This window comes from Meleagris gallopavo, chromosome 8 (assembly GCF_000146605.3).
Source record: "Meleagris gallopavo isolate NT-WF06-2002-E0010 breed Aviagen turkey brand Nicholas breeding stock chromosome 8, Turkey_5.1, whole genome shotgun sequence".
Lineage (NCBI taxonomy): Eukaryota > Metazoa > Chordata > Aves > Galliformes > Phasianidae > Meleagris > Meleagris gallopavo.
In genome coordinates this window covers 9,046,813-9,062,957 of record NC_015018.2, presented here as the reverse complement: position 1 = coordinate 9,062,957, position 16,145 = coordinate 9,046,813, and the positions used below count along the sequence as shown (strand labels likewise).

At 37.5% G+C, this 16,145-nt stretch overlaps 1 protein-coding gene across 1 annotated transcript in view; it reads left to right on the top strand.

Annotated features, from left to right (window-relative positions):
• Positions 1–10,129, top strand: part of LOC100550289 (ankyrin-3-like) — a 140,062-nt gene extending 129,933 nt beyond the window's left edge. The window contains exon 8 of the mRNA XM_031554568.1: positions 9,893–10,129. Within this exon, the coding sequence (XP_031410428.1) occupies positions 9,893–10,129 (237 nt within the window). The remainder of the gene's footprint in view (positions 1–9,892) is intronic.
• Positions 10,130–16,145: the final 6,016 nt, after the last annotated feature.

The following is a 16,145-nucleotide window of genomic DNA, read 5'->3' as shown; positions in this document are numbered from 1 at the left end:
TTTTTTTGTGGTTGGTTGTTGTTTCTCAGATATTGTGCCTCAACTGCAATTCAATGTGCACAAGGAATCAGATATTGAAAATCTTTATTTTTCTCAAGCAGACCTATTTGACTTTTTCTCTCTCCACTTCAATTACCTTAAGTATTCAGATGTATGGATTTACACAGAATATGCAGAAGGCTTGGGGATGGAAGGTTTACTTGAATAATTTCTTAGTATAATTTTTAATAATTTTCCTAGTATAATTTTAGAGGTGGATTGATTTCAACTGTCACCAGATTTACTACCGGAGAGAAATTTTGTGGGCTTCACAGAAGAAGGTTGAAAAGCACGATCTGAACGTGTGTTTTTGATATGTTTCTTTCCTAAAAGCCTTTCCTGAGAAATCGCTTGGAGATTTCTGCAAAATACTTTTCTATTTAATACTTAGCTTCTCCTGCTGTCATAGTGGCTTCACTTAGAGTAAAAACTTGGCAAATTTGGAGTTAAGGAGGAAATGAAACAAAATTCATAAAAGGTTCTAAATGTTGACATGTGAACATTTACTTGAAACGGGAGAGGATAGGTACATTACATTCCTTTCTAGCAGAGTTGCTATGGTTAGCTGTACAATATGGAGGATGAGAAGTATGAGATCTTTCCCTACCTCTTAGAGCGAGCGTTTTGTGACTGCAAAATTCCTGTATTTCTTCACCTGGATTTTTCCTTCTTGTTCAATATATACACACTGGAGAGATTTTTTTTTTTTTCCTGTGAAAATTAATGAAAATGGAAGAAAAGGACAAATACAAAGGATTCTGAAATAGGAAGCCAGTGAGGTTATTGCTTCAGAAGTAATTAGGTGCCCTGGAAGATAGGAACCAGGATATAAGAATCCTAAAACCTAATAAACACAGTCTCACCTCATGGACTGGACTAAAATGTACACATCTGAGTAACAACAGTTCAACAGGGACGTGGGGCATTCCTTGATCTATGTACATTGAGCTCAGTGAAAGGTTTAAATGTGTCAGCTTCTTGAGAGCTACCAGGTTGCTGGGGAAAGAGACCTTTTTATTCATTTCTGTTTATGCAGAAGCATGGTATTACCTGATAATCTTTTATTTAAGAGGTGACTCTATTGGTATGCAATTAATTGAGCATGCCACAAATTATATATACTTTAATTTAAATAGTCAATTTATTTATTAAAGCTTTAACTTAGTTTTATAAGACACAATTAAACTGTGCTTGAGCTCTACTTAGTTGGACTTCAGAAAACATTAAGTGTTGTTCAGTGCTATGCACACAAGATAAAAACAGTTTTCAAAAAATAAGGTTTGTTTTTCCTGCACTTTGGGATAGAATGGTATTTTGAGTGTTTAAGCATTGTTTTAACCACCGTTAACCAGCAGAGAGCACTTCAGTTTATAACATAATATCTATTCTTAAAAAAAAAAAAAGTGAAATTGGGAGAGGCTGGAGGTTTTTTTCCTTTCTTTGAGACAGCCGTTAAAAATCACATCTGGGAAAATTAAATCCTAGCTTTGTTTATTATCAATGGTGTTTGCATTCTGTACAACATACTGCTTAGTAAGTATAAATGTTATTGTATGCTAATGACATAAGGGAAATTTTAAGGGAAATTTTATCAGTGGTCTCTGGATAGTGTTTATTTAAACTTGTACCTCATCTGGTACCAGATGAGGTATGGTTCCTCAAAAATATCCACCTTAGCAGGCTGATAAAGAGAATTCTAGTTTCGAGCCTCAGGTTTAGCTGGCACTGATCCATTTCCAGTGCATGCAAACAGTGAGCACTAGGACTTGTTGCTAACATATGGAAAATAACCTCCATGTGATGGTGCTGTTGTGGCAGGTCACTGAAATGATTTGTGCAGAGCGAGACAAGGAGGTAGAGTTGGGGCAAATGATGTTGTATAACATTGGTGCATTAAATCTTTTTTTTTTTTTATCTGTGATATATACATTGGTTGTCATAGATCAGAAATGAGAGTGAAGGGTGGGAAGGTGTGAGCAATGGGAGTAGGAGAATTTTAATATTGATCTCAGAGCCCCTGAAACCAATCATGATTGTCACTTGGCATCTCTGATGTGAGTGGAGTCCTCAGAAATGGGAAAATCAATGTACTGCTAACTCAGCTCAGTGGTATGGCAGCAATGGCTGAGACTGCTGCATGATGCCTGATAACCTCTTCCATATTTCCCCCATTCCCCTGCTCCTTTCCCACCTATCTTGATAGAGGGCAGAGATTCTAAGAGAGAGAGTCAATACTGGAATCACGGGTGCCTGAGGAGAGGTATGTGGTAATGACATCAATGCAATGTCTCATGAATGACTGCTGTCATGGCTGTTGGTAACACATGAGTTATGTGTAACATGGCTTAATGGCATAACAGGCTGGAGAGAATTATTATTATTGAAGTCTCTGACCTCTCTTGATTTTTTTTCCATTCTGTGGAGTAGGTCAGCGGCATGTGGAAACATGATATGAAACCTGCCAGTCATGCACACACACAAGGCACGTAACGCTTCTGTGAAAGAGCTGCATTAGTAGAGAGACCACAAATCCTGTCACAGGAACAGGCATACAAGGGAGGAGCAAGCTTTCACAGGCAGAGATAGTTGTAAATACGTGTTTTGCTGAAATACTGCTGCTGCTTTTATGAGATGAATAATTAATATTACAAACGTTGAGTTCTGAGTGGCAATTTGCAGCTTCTTTGGATGGAGATATAGAGCTGTTGGAAACGTAAACATCTCATCTAGCAATTTCTTCAGCAGTGTGTTGTGCCTTTTATTGTTTGAATCTGCCTGGGAGTGGCTTTAAGATCCAGTAACCTGATCTTCTATCACTCTCGGAGGCTTCCTTTTCTGGTATGCCCCGATGCATTCAACACATGTTGGTATTGTGCACGACCGGCAATCAGAGCGATTCGAGCTCACTTTCTCTGCAAGAAATGGCAAATCATCTGCTGGTGAATGCTTCTGACTTGTCAGCCGTCTGCAGCTAATTTCTGCCTGGCTCATCAACCCCATTTCAGAGACTGGAAGCGCTGTGGATGACCAAGCTAGGAAGTGTTGTCATGATCCTATCTCAGGAGTGAAGACTAGCTAAGAATGAGAATGCTTTCTCTTTTCTTTAGAGGAATCGCAGACTGTTTGATGTGAGAACACCCAGTTTCTCGCGGAGGAAAAGAGCAAGGCTGTGAACGATTCAAGTCAGAGCAGGAGGAGCAGAGACTGGCTTTAAACAGCAGTTATTCCGTTACTTGTCTGAGAAACGTCAGCAGATGGACTTTGGTTTCAAGGCTGTGAATATTTGCAGTGGCTTTGCATGTTGGAATACAAGCAGTGATCTCTTTTACTCCCTTTCCCCTGTATATTACCTGCTGAAAAATGAGTGAGGAAGCAAAGGAGAAAAATGCTAAACCAGCTCACAGGAAAAAGAAAGGAAAAAAGGTAACTCCCTGTTTAGACACTCTGCTGTAATGATTTGCTTGTTTTTTTTGTTTTTTTTTCTCCCCATTTTGTTTTCCCAGTCATTTTGCGTTCTGAGCAGTGTGCTTCTGGATATGGCATGGCTTTGGATAATATACTTAGAATGAGGATGACTGTAGAATTGAGATGGTTTTGTTTATGCTAGATGCTGATGGGTGTGTTCTCTGCTAGAATCAGTAATGCCATCAGAACTCAATTATTTTTTATTATATAAACATTCAAATGTTTAAATATATGATAATCATAGAATTTCTGTGTGGCTGTAGTTTTCCTTGTGCATTCCAAATGTGGGATTGACAAGTAAACAGTATCTAAATGAAGCCTTTTCCAAACAAGAGACTGATAATCAACATGTGCTCTTGTAAAAGAATATTATGGACATTGCTGAAGAAAGCAAGTTTTCCAAATAGTTTTTATTTTTAAAAAGTAGCACTTGAATCAACCTTTATATATCATGGGGGAAATGTGGTTAAACCAAACTCGGGAATAAAATTCCATTTTCAGTGGCGCTAATTTATGTTATGCTTTAAGTCTTTTGCCTGAAACTGTACTTAGAATATTTGATATATTAATGCTTTCTGTGCTGCAGTTCTTGCTTTTCTGATATCCATTTTTTCTTCTCCCACTTAGAAATGGGTGATTCTTAGTGCCAGATTGTTAAACCTAGGAAGTTGACTTCTTCAGGTTTTTTCTCATTATAAACATTAACTCACTGTATTAATTTATAATATGAATTCCCTAAAACTACTGTCAGAAAATGCATCTGAAATGTTGATTATTGCTGTGGAGAATCTGTTCAGACTCCCACCCTTTATTTTCTAAATGTGCCTTTATATCATATGAAAGTGTATGACAGCCTCAGAGTTAATCCATTTCCTTGGTGAAGGATTTAATAAAGATTGTCAAAAATGCAAATTAAATCAGATTGTCCGCTCTATCTTGCCAGAAATGGAAAAAGCAGCTTTGGAAAGGAAGCAGGGAGAAATATAATTTTAAAACACACTTAATGGTAAATTAGGATACTTTCCTTACATATCAAAAGCATCAGGCATGATACATTGCCTCAGGGATAGAAGACATGTTTACAACTAGATTATGGGATGGCGTTAAGCTTTGAACATGTTAATATTTTTTACTACTTTTCCAAAACTGTTTTTATGGCATTTAGCAATCTAATTTGATAGCAAATTTTATTACTTAAGCTCGTGTATAGATTTGTCTTCCAGACATTAGCCAACAGAACAGTCTGGGCAATGTAGGATGGTGCCAAGTTTGGAGTCTCACTTGTTGTTCTGGCGGCGGTTTGGTGCTGGTTGTGTAGCTTCATGTCGTAAAAGGTGATGTTCCACCTGTGGGCAGGAGCTACAGCTGTCCTGTCCAAAGCCACCTTCTACTGACTGGTATGATGTCATTGCTCTTAAGGCAGGGAAAAAATGTCAGACTTGTTTACGGTTGTGAGTTATGGCTGTGAGCATTGAAAGCCAATGGCAAAATGATGCTTTGTGAGGTAATGGCAAAGCCTGCTGTATTGCCTCGAACCTTCGCCGCATGAGCTGAAACGAACAGTGCGTGACTGCAAACCATTGCATTTCAATGGGGAAGAGGCTAGAGGTGGTGTTCTGCTTTTCTGTTTGATTTTTCTTAATGCTGATGGAATTGAGATTGTTGCTGGGTTATGCTGTATCAGTGTTAGGTGTGTCCCTCATGACCAGTGCACATCAAGCCTGCTTACGTGTCACTGTTAAACGCAGGCTTGTGCCAGAATGTTCCCAATGGAAAAGAAACTGCTTTTCTTTTTCTTATTTTGTTTAAGCAACCATTTCTTCTGGTTCTAGTTCAAATGTATTGTTTTGATTCAAGATGAATCTCTAGATGGCCAATGAAGAAGCCTTAGTTAATTCGGGAACATTCTCCAAAAAGAAATTTGATGAACAAATGATGTTAGTTGGGCATGTACTTCTGACCCCAATGAAAGCTTAGCTGAGTCTGTGATTCCAGTGAGTTACACCACCTGCCCCTCTTAAAAGTATGTATTCTGAAGTGGGTATTTTCATGGCCTTCTTGCTGTTCTGTTCAAAAAGTTGCTTTATTGGTAGCTATTTTCTCATATTTGGCATTTTCTTTACCTCCTACCTTACCATTAAGGTTGAGTGGTGGCAAGTCTTCTGTTCTTCAGCTTGGTGAGGTGCTTGTTCATATCCCATTCACCTTTCATCAAAACCTGGTTTTCTTGTTCTTGCAATTTCTGAGCAGGACAGCAAGGAAATAAAGATACAGAGAAAAGCAATGGAAAGATCACACAGTGCTAAATGGAAACCACAATCAGTAGCGTGCTCTGAATTCTCTCGCTTAGTGGAAAGTACCACAAAAATAACCCTTAACCTGAGGAACAGTGTCTCTTTTTTTAACACAGTCGTGCAGTGATTATACGTACATCTAGAATAGGCTGGCAAAAGCAGGCTGTTTTGGAAGTATGCTAAAAATCTCAATCTAAAGTGAGAGGATGGATATAAGCATATAGGGTGGTGATGCTGGGATTTATTTTGAAGGATGGAGAATTTAGAAGAAAGCAAAACATACTGCATTTAGTAGTGTAATATTAAGTGGGAATACAACTTTCAAACGATGATGAGGGTACCACATCAATATGTATTGCTGAGGTAATGGAGAACACAATTAGGCCTGATGGAATAGGAAGCGTGATTAACTATTCTCTATTCCATCCTTCATTGTTCTTTTTGAGCAACAGCCTGTGCCTCTTGTACTTGAGCATCAGTTGTCCTGCAATTTCCAACCATGCTCTCACAGAGTCGTGTTTTGAAGCTGTCAGCTTGAATCCCTAAGCGTTATGGAGTGGCTTTATCTTGTATGTTTGTGTCATCAATTTTTGGTAAATTTTGGAATGTCAGTGGTAGAAAAGTGTTGAACTCGGTTGTCACTAGAGATTTAAGATAAGATTTGATTTTTAACAAAAGAGAAGACTTGTACTTTTCCCTTCTGCTTTGAACTACCAATATGAAATTAGCCATAAAAATGCTTGTGGTCTTCTGAAACTTCAAAAGATAATCAGAAGCGCAGGAATAAGAAATAATTTTCATCACCTCAAGTCTTCTGTAGTGTAAGACACTCTTCCATTTAATTTTAGAGTCATCTGACCACCATTCATTTTTAAGTAGTGGTAAACTCTCATACATCAAGTTTTACTAGATATGCATATTTTTGTTTTAGGAAATCTTTTGTTCCCTTCTTTTGCTGCCCTCTCTAAGATCTTCAGACAAACTGCACAAGGAATATCAACAATGCATCTCATGTCAAACACAAAGCACAAATTAAGCGTGGAAATTCTGAACAAATAATGCGCTAAAAGAGTGCTTTCTTGAGTGCACACTTGTGAGATTTAATGCTGAACTTTTAATCTCATTCTAGTGTAATTTGTTTTATCCACCTCATTGCTTTATTAGACAGCAGTCAATCACTGTGATCTGATTTCAACATTGTGTTCCATTGCTTTATGTAAGATACAGATATGGCATACAGAAAGGAACAAGATTGAAAATACGTGCTTGGTGTCAGAATATTTATGGTTGCCAATGCTGTGATTTTGGACTAGTGGGAGATTTATCAAAATCCTTTTTCACTTTTTCTTTTTTTGCAGCAGCCTAGGCTCACAGTACTGGGAACATACCTAAGATTTCTGCTAAGGGTGTATTAACTGTGTTGTAACTCCAAAGTTTGACTTGGCAGAATTGGTGGCTATCTTCAGTGAGGAGACTTGAATTATTGTACAGAGCTGAAAATCTGAATAGCAGCATGTCTTTACTGGGGTGAGAAGCTGCAGGGACATTTTTATGGGGTAGAGGCTGAGAAGTCAAAAGTTCTCTTGGGTGTGGTGAGCCATTCCCCACTGTAAGTTTAAAAAAAAAAAAAAAATTATAAGTAGGGGTATGAAGAGTCTCTGGTGGAAAAAAGATGAAATTATAGAATAATTAAGGTTGGAAAAGACTAAGATCATCTAGTCCAACTGTCATCCTATCACCACGATGCCCACTAACCATGTCCCTAAATGCTACATCTACATGTTTCTTGATCCTTTGTAAGCAAGAACTATTTATACTAAAATAACATCACAGACTTCAGTGAGGACAATATTTGGGGCTTGAGGTCTTGGGATTTCGTCTTTCTTTGATCAAATGATTCATCTATGTAGCCTTACAGTGGGTCACGACTCAGAACCAGTGAAGTCCTGACAAGATGAGATACAGTGTTTTGTTTCTAAAGTGCATGGTGCTGTCAAACTTTTTTTTCAAAGTCTCTTTTGCAACCCAGATCTACTGATTTGATTATCACTTTGACAGTTTATCTATGTTCAGTTCTTATACACATGATTGTTTGCATAGATTATTCACCACTGCTCAATCCCAGTGGAGAAGTACTTTTTGCTAACGGTCAAGAAAACGTTCGTGGTAAACATTTCTAATTTTTTTGGTGGTTTTTAATTTATTCATTAAATTAACTAATTACTTGAAGTGTAAGTTGATTTCCCAATTTGGGTTGTTCTTCAAAAACTAAGAAACGAAGATCTTCAGTGTATGAAATAGAAAGCAAAAAGGCTCTGGAAGAAGCAAAATTTTGCAAATAAGGTTTACTCTATGTTGTTAACTTTGGGTTTCTGCAGAAGATAAATGATTCTTATAGAATTGAATTTGACTATGTTATGGTGGTCTTAAACCCTAATAAGTCAAAACATCCTATGCTGATAACTTAATTGAGTAAGATGATAAATAGATTTGTATTCACCGTGCTTGCCAATTTCTTCTACTTCAGCTTTTAATTTTTTTTCTGATAGATTCTTAATTTCACATTTTCAGCAAATATATTAAAGAAAAAAGAGCAAAACACTCCCAGAACTTTGGGAAAAGTATTCATCACTTGTATGTCCAAGTAAGGAAGCCCAAGAGTAGTAGAAAGAATGATGTTCAATAATTATGATGATGAACGGCTTGAGAAAACCCCAAATAAATCAAACATAAACAACAAAATCCCTTCATACTTCGAAATTCTGTTCATCTGAATTAAAATGCATTTACATTTACTTGACATCAACAATTTGCTGACATGCCCTGAGAAAATCAAAATGTACTGATTCATGTCATCTTCATTGGAAAATCACTATCATACATAGTAGTAATGTTTTTACTTCATTTCTATCAGACTGAAACAAAATAAAATATATGGAAGCAAGGTATGTATCTCATTGTTTTGTAAAGAATCATTTCACATATTCACTTTTCATGGAAAAAATGCTTTCTAGATAACATTTACCTGGATCTAGGAGCTACTGACTAATACTTTGACTAATACTACAGAAGCTGGTGAATGATGTTAAAAAATTAGTAGTTTTTAACATAATTTATTCAGTAGATGAGTGACAGAACTTGTAATATGAGTAAAAAATCACTCAATTTCCTGCTTTTTTTTTTTTTAAAGAAACTTGTAGTTTAGGAGAGAATATGAGAATTGTGAGAGATTCTTAGATACTGTGACATAACGTCATCCTAGAGTTTTTGGCTTTTTCCAGAAAATTCAGGTGTTGAATGCTCTTAGCTGTTCTGAATTATTATGGATCCATGAAGTATGACAAGGGCAACTCTGCACAAGTACTCTGGCTGATTTTTTTTTTTTTTTTTTGTCTCAACTTTTTTTTATAGTAAATTGCATTCATGGTTAAATATGGAGAAATTACTTGGTTAAACAATCGGTTTCCTTTAAAAGGGCTTAAACTGTAGGACTTCACTGTAGACTGCTCTTTCCACAAAAGCTTTGCAAGTGAGGAAAGATAGTGTAAAGATCAGCCAGTATCAAACTCTAGTCAAAAAACAGGGGTGCTAAGGACTACCCAGAATGGAGGTTTGTAAATGGTCAGTTCTACAAGTGCCTGAGGTAACATAGGATCACGTTGCATTTCCCGTGGCTTAAAAGCTTAGATATTTCTCGTAGTGAAATGTTTTATTACTGTCTTATTGCAGCTGAATATTTTCTTGTGGCTGAGATTTACCCCTTTGTGGCAGAGTTTTTGATTCCAGCCTTTTATCATAGTTCACTAAATTCTGCTTCCCTTGTGGTGGTGATTTTCCCTTGCTTGAATGAGTGTTTTCAGCTGCTATAGAACCAGGTGCTTCCCAGTTTCACCTTCTGAGGCATTTGCTGCCTTTTCCTTCTTTCATTTCACTGGGTTTCTGAGTTGGTCCTTCCCTTGAATGATCTTGTTTGTCTAACTGTATGTCCTCCAGCAGAGTTGTTTTTGTTGTTTGTTGTTGTTGGTTTTTTTTTTCTCAAATCTGTTTCTAGGTTGAATTTTTTTATTCTCTCAAGACTTTTTGTGTTGAACTAGGTAATTTACAGTGGGGCTCCATCTCCAGAATGGAGCCTGTATGTTTTCAACCAGATTATCACTCAGAGGACTCAGCTCCCTGTACCAAGATCTGATTCTTTGGAGGCCTGTCCAGAGTGCAGTGTGGTTGAGTACGAATGCAACAGGCAGCACTCAGAGATGGATTGCATGTGGGCTACTGCTCCAATTGAGGTGCCAACCACCAGGACTTACAGTCCTTCCTACCTCAGATCCTGAGCACTAGCAGTGCAGGTCACATTGTTTCCTTTTACAGTCAATTGTTTAATGTACAATTAGGTTACAGTTAGATTAGATTACAGGAAGTGGGTTTGAACCATCAGAGACACAGTGGATGAGCTTCAGTTACACGCTGCACTTTTGCAATCATCAGTGGGAAGGGATATATATATATATATATTTTTTGCAATAGTCTTTATATTAAACCATTGCATAAACTTCAGCTTGCTTCAGCTTCAACTCATCTTATGTCATGTGGACATTTTTTCACATTCCTTTGAATTAAAAAAAAAAAAAGTCTGTGGTTATGAAGGATTTCCCTTTTCTGAAGCCTGTGACTAATGCAATTACAAAATTCAGTAGGTCTTAACAATAGCATTTAGGTGGGTGTGCCAGGTGTTGAGATGCTTACCACACTTATGTCTTTAGAATAAAAAATGTTTTCTCTCTGTGACTTATAGGTTGAGAAAAGTAAATGCCATCTGAGTATCATCCTTCCAAACAAAAGAGCCTGGATATCGGCGCTGTCCTTGCTGATCATGGATTCATTCATTGGTCTGTTAAGCTTCCTTCCACTTTGTGCAGAGGTGATAGTGGAACCTGCAGCTTTCTTTCTCCTCTGGCTGCCTTCAGGCAGGAGTAAGGGTGGTGTTGTGATTTCAGGGTCCAGAGGGCCAATGCTCCGCAGGAGAGAATTGGCTCCATCACTTTTCTGATGTAATGGAGAGATCTGATTACCACTGTAGGCAATTTACAATTTCAATCTTTTTTTAAAGTATTTTGGAAACTTTGTTTTGGAAAATTCACTGAAAACTTTGAACTACTATACTGTGTCTAGCGCACAGATCTTCCACTTATCAAAAAGCTTCTGGCTTGAGCTCTTAATGAGATAGAAAAATTTTACTAAGCTTGTAAATGCTAGGTCCTTATTTCAAATGATGATACTTTTGCTATCTGATAAAATAAAAAATGTGACGAATTCCCTTTAGTCATTCTCAGGTTTTGTATCAACCAACTGAAAGTATTTGCTGATTAAACTGAAACAGGCACAAGTTTGGTACCTTTTCATTCCCAAAAAAGTACAGGGAAATCCTGCCTCACTCCTTTTATGCTGAAGAAGACATAAGTTAGCTGAATGGAAAACAAATGGGAAATTTTATTTACCACTTCTTTGATATGTAATACACACAGTGTCTTGTTACATCTAAATGAAATGCATACCTTTAAGACACTTCAAATTAGGTGTCACCATCACTTCAGTTTTGTGCCTACAAGAGATTCTGGTTGCTGAGAATTCTCTGTAGCACATCAGCAAACTGAATATAAGCAAGGATTGACTTGAATACTTTTTAGTGAGCCATTATTTTGTAGAAGGGAATGGTATAAAGCAACTGAATGCTTCATGTTATTCACTAGTGTTTCACAGTTTTGTTTAAAACTGCCGTTTGGGGCAGGGGTGAGTAATCAGTTTTACGTGGTATTTGTTATGCAGCTGTGTACTGCTGTCTTGTGTGTTATTTTTCTTTTAGTTTGAGGCAAGGGTACTGTAATGTCAAAATTAACAGATCATTGTAAGCTGTGTTCCTCCTATTTTTGGTTATCATCATGGAATTACGTTGTTTTTCCTTTTGTTTTCCTTAATGAAATAATATAGGAAAACGGGAAGTAAAAAAAAAAAAAACAAAAAAAACCACAACACCAACAGTTTGGCTTTAATAGCTGGTATTTATGTAACTTCCCTTAATGGCATGTTTTATGGAGGCCCTCTTAATGAAGGGATGGTTGATACTTTTAATCGAAGTTGCCTCATATAATTCTGGTTGTTGGTTTCTAAATGAAAAAGTAAGAATATTTCTAAAGAGATTCTGAATGAGGTGCTTTCACAGTCTTGTTAAGATGCTTCTTATCTCAGTGATTCAAGTGCTATGTGAATTTGTAATTCTCTTGGGCTGAGAGTGGGTAGGGAATGGGAGGACCTGGCTGAACAGGAGGTGACAGAAATGGGATTTTCAGAAATGTCCAGGGTTACATTTCCTTGGTTGGGAGCATGGACAGGACATCACCATCAGCTGCCTTTTAGTTTTTTCCATCTTCACCTGGCTTTTGTTGTTTTTTTTCTTTCCCTATCTATGTTTGGCTGGGTACATATTTGTGCTTTTTCATATATGAAGAACATGTAGCTATCCTAATATTGGGGGCTATAAGATTAAGTAACATTTGCTGGAGCACTTAAAAACAGGAACAATACTATGTGGTGAGGATGAAACATATCCTGATGGAGGTAATCATTTTAGGTCAAAATCTCAGCTGGATGTGAAACACAGAATATGTGAGCCTCACGCAAAGTGCTGAAGGGTACATCTGAACCCTAATCTGATGGGACTAATGCTGTGCAAGTAGGGTACTTTTTCCCCTTCTCCCTGTCCTTTAAACAGTCTTGTGACTTCATTTACTTAATTACTTTTGTTTGTGGCTGGGGAGCCAGTATCATTAGTAAAGTATTTGTAGTAGAACACCAGGGTGGAGTTATAGGGGAAAGCCTTAGTGAATAGAGCAGTGCCAGTTTAGCTTACAAACAGAAAATGTATCATCAAAGATGGTCTGCGTAATTCTAGCAGCAGGTTCCACTCATACTCTATTGAATTGGACAGATATGTTCTAGAGAAAGGCTTCATTTAATTGTCTTTTTATATAAAAATCTAAAGGTGAAGATGCCAGTCCACCCTAAGCCACAGTGGAATCCAGCTGTTTCGCTTAGCTAAACACCACAGTTGCTAAACTTGTGTTTGGAACAGAGTGGTTTCTTACATAAATTTTTTTTCTTCTAACATTCAATTTTTGAATAAGCTTAGTTTGGAACATTTCACACTCTTCCTGTGTCTGTTAAATAATTTTTGGTCTCTCTCCTTTGGATGAATTGATGAACTGATGAGTATCAGAGACAACAGAAGTAACTAACCTCATCCTTCAGTACTGCTTATGTTGCACTGTGCCTCTTCTCATTAGATCCCTTTTCATAGCAGTTGCATGCAGCTATATGGCATTTCTTGGCAGCCTGGTATGGAACAACAGTCTGTCATTAGAAACATTAGCTGAAGTAGTTTTTAAAGGGAAAAATAGGAGTATATATTTCCTGGGTAGGTGAACGTGGTAGCTTTACTTTCAGTTCAGAGTCATTCTGAAATGATTAGCAGATATCTAAACACACCTTATTAATGGGACACCTCCAGGAGAGTATAAAGATTTATATTATTTTGGAATATATTTACAGAATGTATAAAGGTACTTTTGTCCTTTCTTTAAGAAGAGATCTGAAGTAAGGTGAGAATAAGTTACTCTAGCAATAGTTCCAAGTAACAGAAAACAGCTGTAGTATACAACAACGATGTTCCAACTCCACCAAAATACGGTTTGCTAGTTAATATAAAACTGCAGTTTTGCCAAGGAAGACAGAAAGATGAAAAGAATGGCAAGGATCTTTTGGTAATCTGGGCAAAATATTTGAGAGAAGATTCAAAGCAAGCTTGGGTTAAATAAGGTCTTCACAGTCCTGCTCTTGAAGCAGATTTCAGCAGCCAGCTATATTTTCATGTACACTACAGAAGAAATACTCTGAAAATATGAAAATTGTAAGGTGTTTAGTAATTTAAAGATTTAGTAATGCAATCAAATCAATAACTTAGTTACTCAATTAATAGAGGTATCCGATCAAGTACTGGCGGTGAAAATGAAATCAAACAAGATATCTGGATGACCATAGATATTGATGAAACTACAGAATAATGAAGTGTTGTATTTGCAATAGGGTCTGTAGGAGCTATTTGCCTGAAAATGGAACTTTTGAAAGTAGAATAGCAGCACGAAACTTTCTCATTTATGATGCTATTTTAAAGAAACTGAAGTAAAAATCTAAGGCTGACTCTGTTCAAGATAACACTTAAGCATAATGTAACTTCCCCTGCTGCTTTTAGGAGTGTAGTTGAATTCAAGAATCACAACCTTTGCTTTTACTTTGCTCTGAGATGTGCTATATGAGGGTCACATGTAGCTACATCAGTGGCAGCCTAACCAGATCTAAACTAACCTACTAGCGCTACTGTATCATTGGCAAAGTACTATTTTGGGGGAGAACTTTGTAGTTTTGTTTTTATATCAAATGATCTGTCAGGAAACAGGAAAAAAAGAAATCTTTCAGTAGAGGCATTTGAAATTTTCTTTATCAAGTTCCCAAATCCTAGCAATATGAGTCCATTTGTGTTGAGCTAGCAATTGGGTAAAATAATCCCAGGTGCTGGATTAAGTGGGATGAAGACTACTTCTGCTACGCCCCCTAGTGTTTCATTTAAGGAAAAAAACCCAAAAGAGCAGCTTAAATTTTTTGTTCCTACCCTAACAGTTCCTCTGAGTCAACCTCCTTTTTTCTTACCATAGAATCTGGAATAGCCTGAGATGGGAGAGACTCCTGAAGATCACTGATTTCAATTTCTGTCTCCACATGGGTTCTCTAAAAATTCAAACTGTGTTTCTGAGACCGTTGTCCAAACACTTCAATGCTGTTTGTCTATGTTGTTTCACCGGTCCAGCTGTGTGCTTCTATTCTTCTTATCTCTGAGTCTGGCTGTACAGTAAGAGCCCATGACTACAGATATTCAGTTTAGTTCATCTTTCCAGATCATCTTGTACTCATGATTGGACTTAATACTGGATTTTTCTCTCCCTATCTACTCCATTCCTTTGCATCACAAAGACGTATATATTTCTAAAATGTTAATAATGTGAAAATCTGTAGTTCGGTTAAATAAAACGTTCTTTGCAATGAAATAGTTTCCTCTGAGCTGTACAGCTAGCTTTTCTAAATATTCTATTTGCTCACAATTCTGTATTTATGCGTTGGTTACAAAAAAAAACTTGAGAACAAAATCAAGATGCTGCTCATCACTCTGACTTTTTTCTTCCGACTTCTGCATGCATGTGGTTGTATTTATACGGAAAATCCTTTGTGGCAAAACTTACCCTGATGTCAGGGTCAAGTCAGAGGGGCAGTCAGCAGCTCTTTGCAATGGCCTTGACAGGAAAAGCTTCTGCGGATGCAGCATCAAACTATTCCCTATAGTGGAAGCTCTGAGTGAGAGGGCAGCACAGAGGTGTTTTTATCAGGAGATAGTAAAGAATGATGTACAGACACCTAATTGTGAACTGCAGCTAAATATGGCTCATTTTCTGGAGATTATATTGTAGGGGACCTATTTATTTGACACTGATGGACTACTTCCAGTGCATACCAACAAATATCAGTGGTCATAAGCGAGAGGTTGCTAATAATCAGGACAGTTTGAGTATGAGGCAGGCAAACTGGCTGCCGATAAAAAGTTTGTCTAACTCTAATGTGAAATAGTGCAAGGGGGGACATGCCACTTCACGTTTTGGCAGACCATGCAGCACAAGAGGAGCGATGCTTGTCTGACCTGCAGTGTTGCTGGCTGCGGCTACAGCTGTTGTCAGGGACAGTGGGGAAAGGAAGGACAAGCCAGCCACCTTTGAGAGTTTCCATTGTTTATTAAAGCTACTCCTAAGTACTTCAAAAGCGACATTTTTTTCTGCGGCAGATGATTTTGGGGCAAGGGGGAGAGGAGAAGTTGAGGAGGATGGGAAAAGATAGGTGGGGCAGGAGGACAAGAGCCATTTCTGCCCACAGTGCTCACCTTACTGCTTTGTTCCTGTGTTTCCTTCATAGGTCCTGCGTATACTCTTAGTTCTACCATTTACTCTACAGTATACTTGGATCTTGGAAGGGGTTTGGATGAAGTGTGGTCCATGTATACCTTGTCCCCTTTTTCTCAATTTTATCTTAGACAGCAATAGATCTGCCAGATTAGTTTACTACATTATAATATTCTGATTTATTTTTGTGTCATGGTAATAGTAACAGGTTCAGGAATAAATATCTTAATATTTCTTCTCACCTTTTGAAATTACTGACTACTGAGAAATCAAAATGAAAAAATCCCAACTGGTC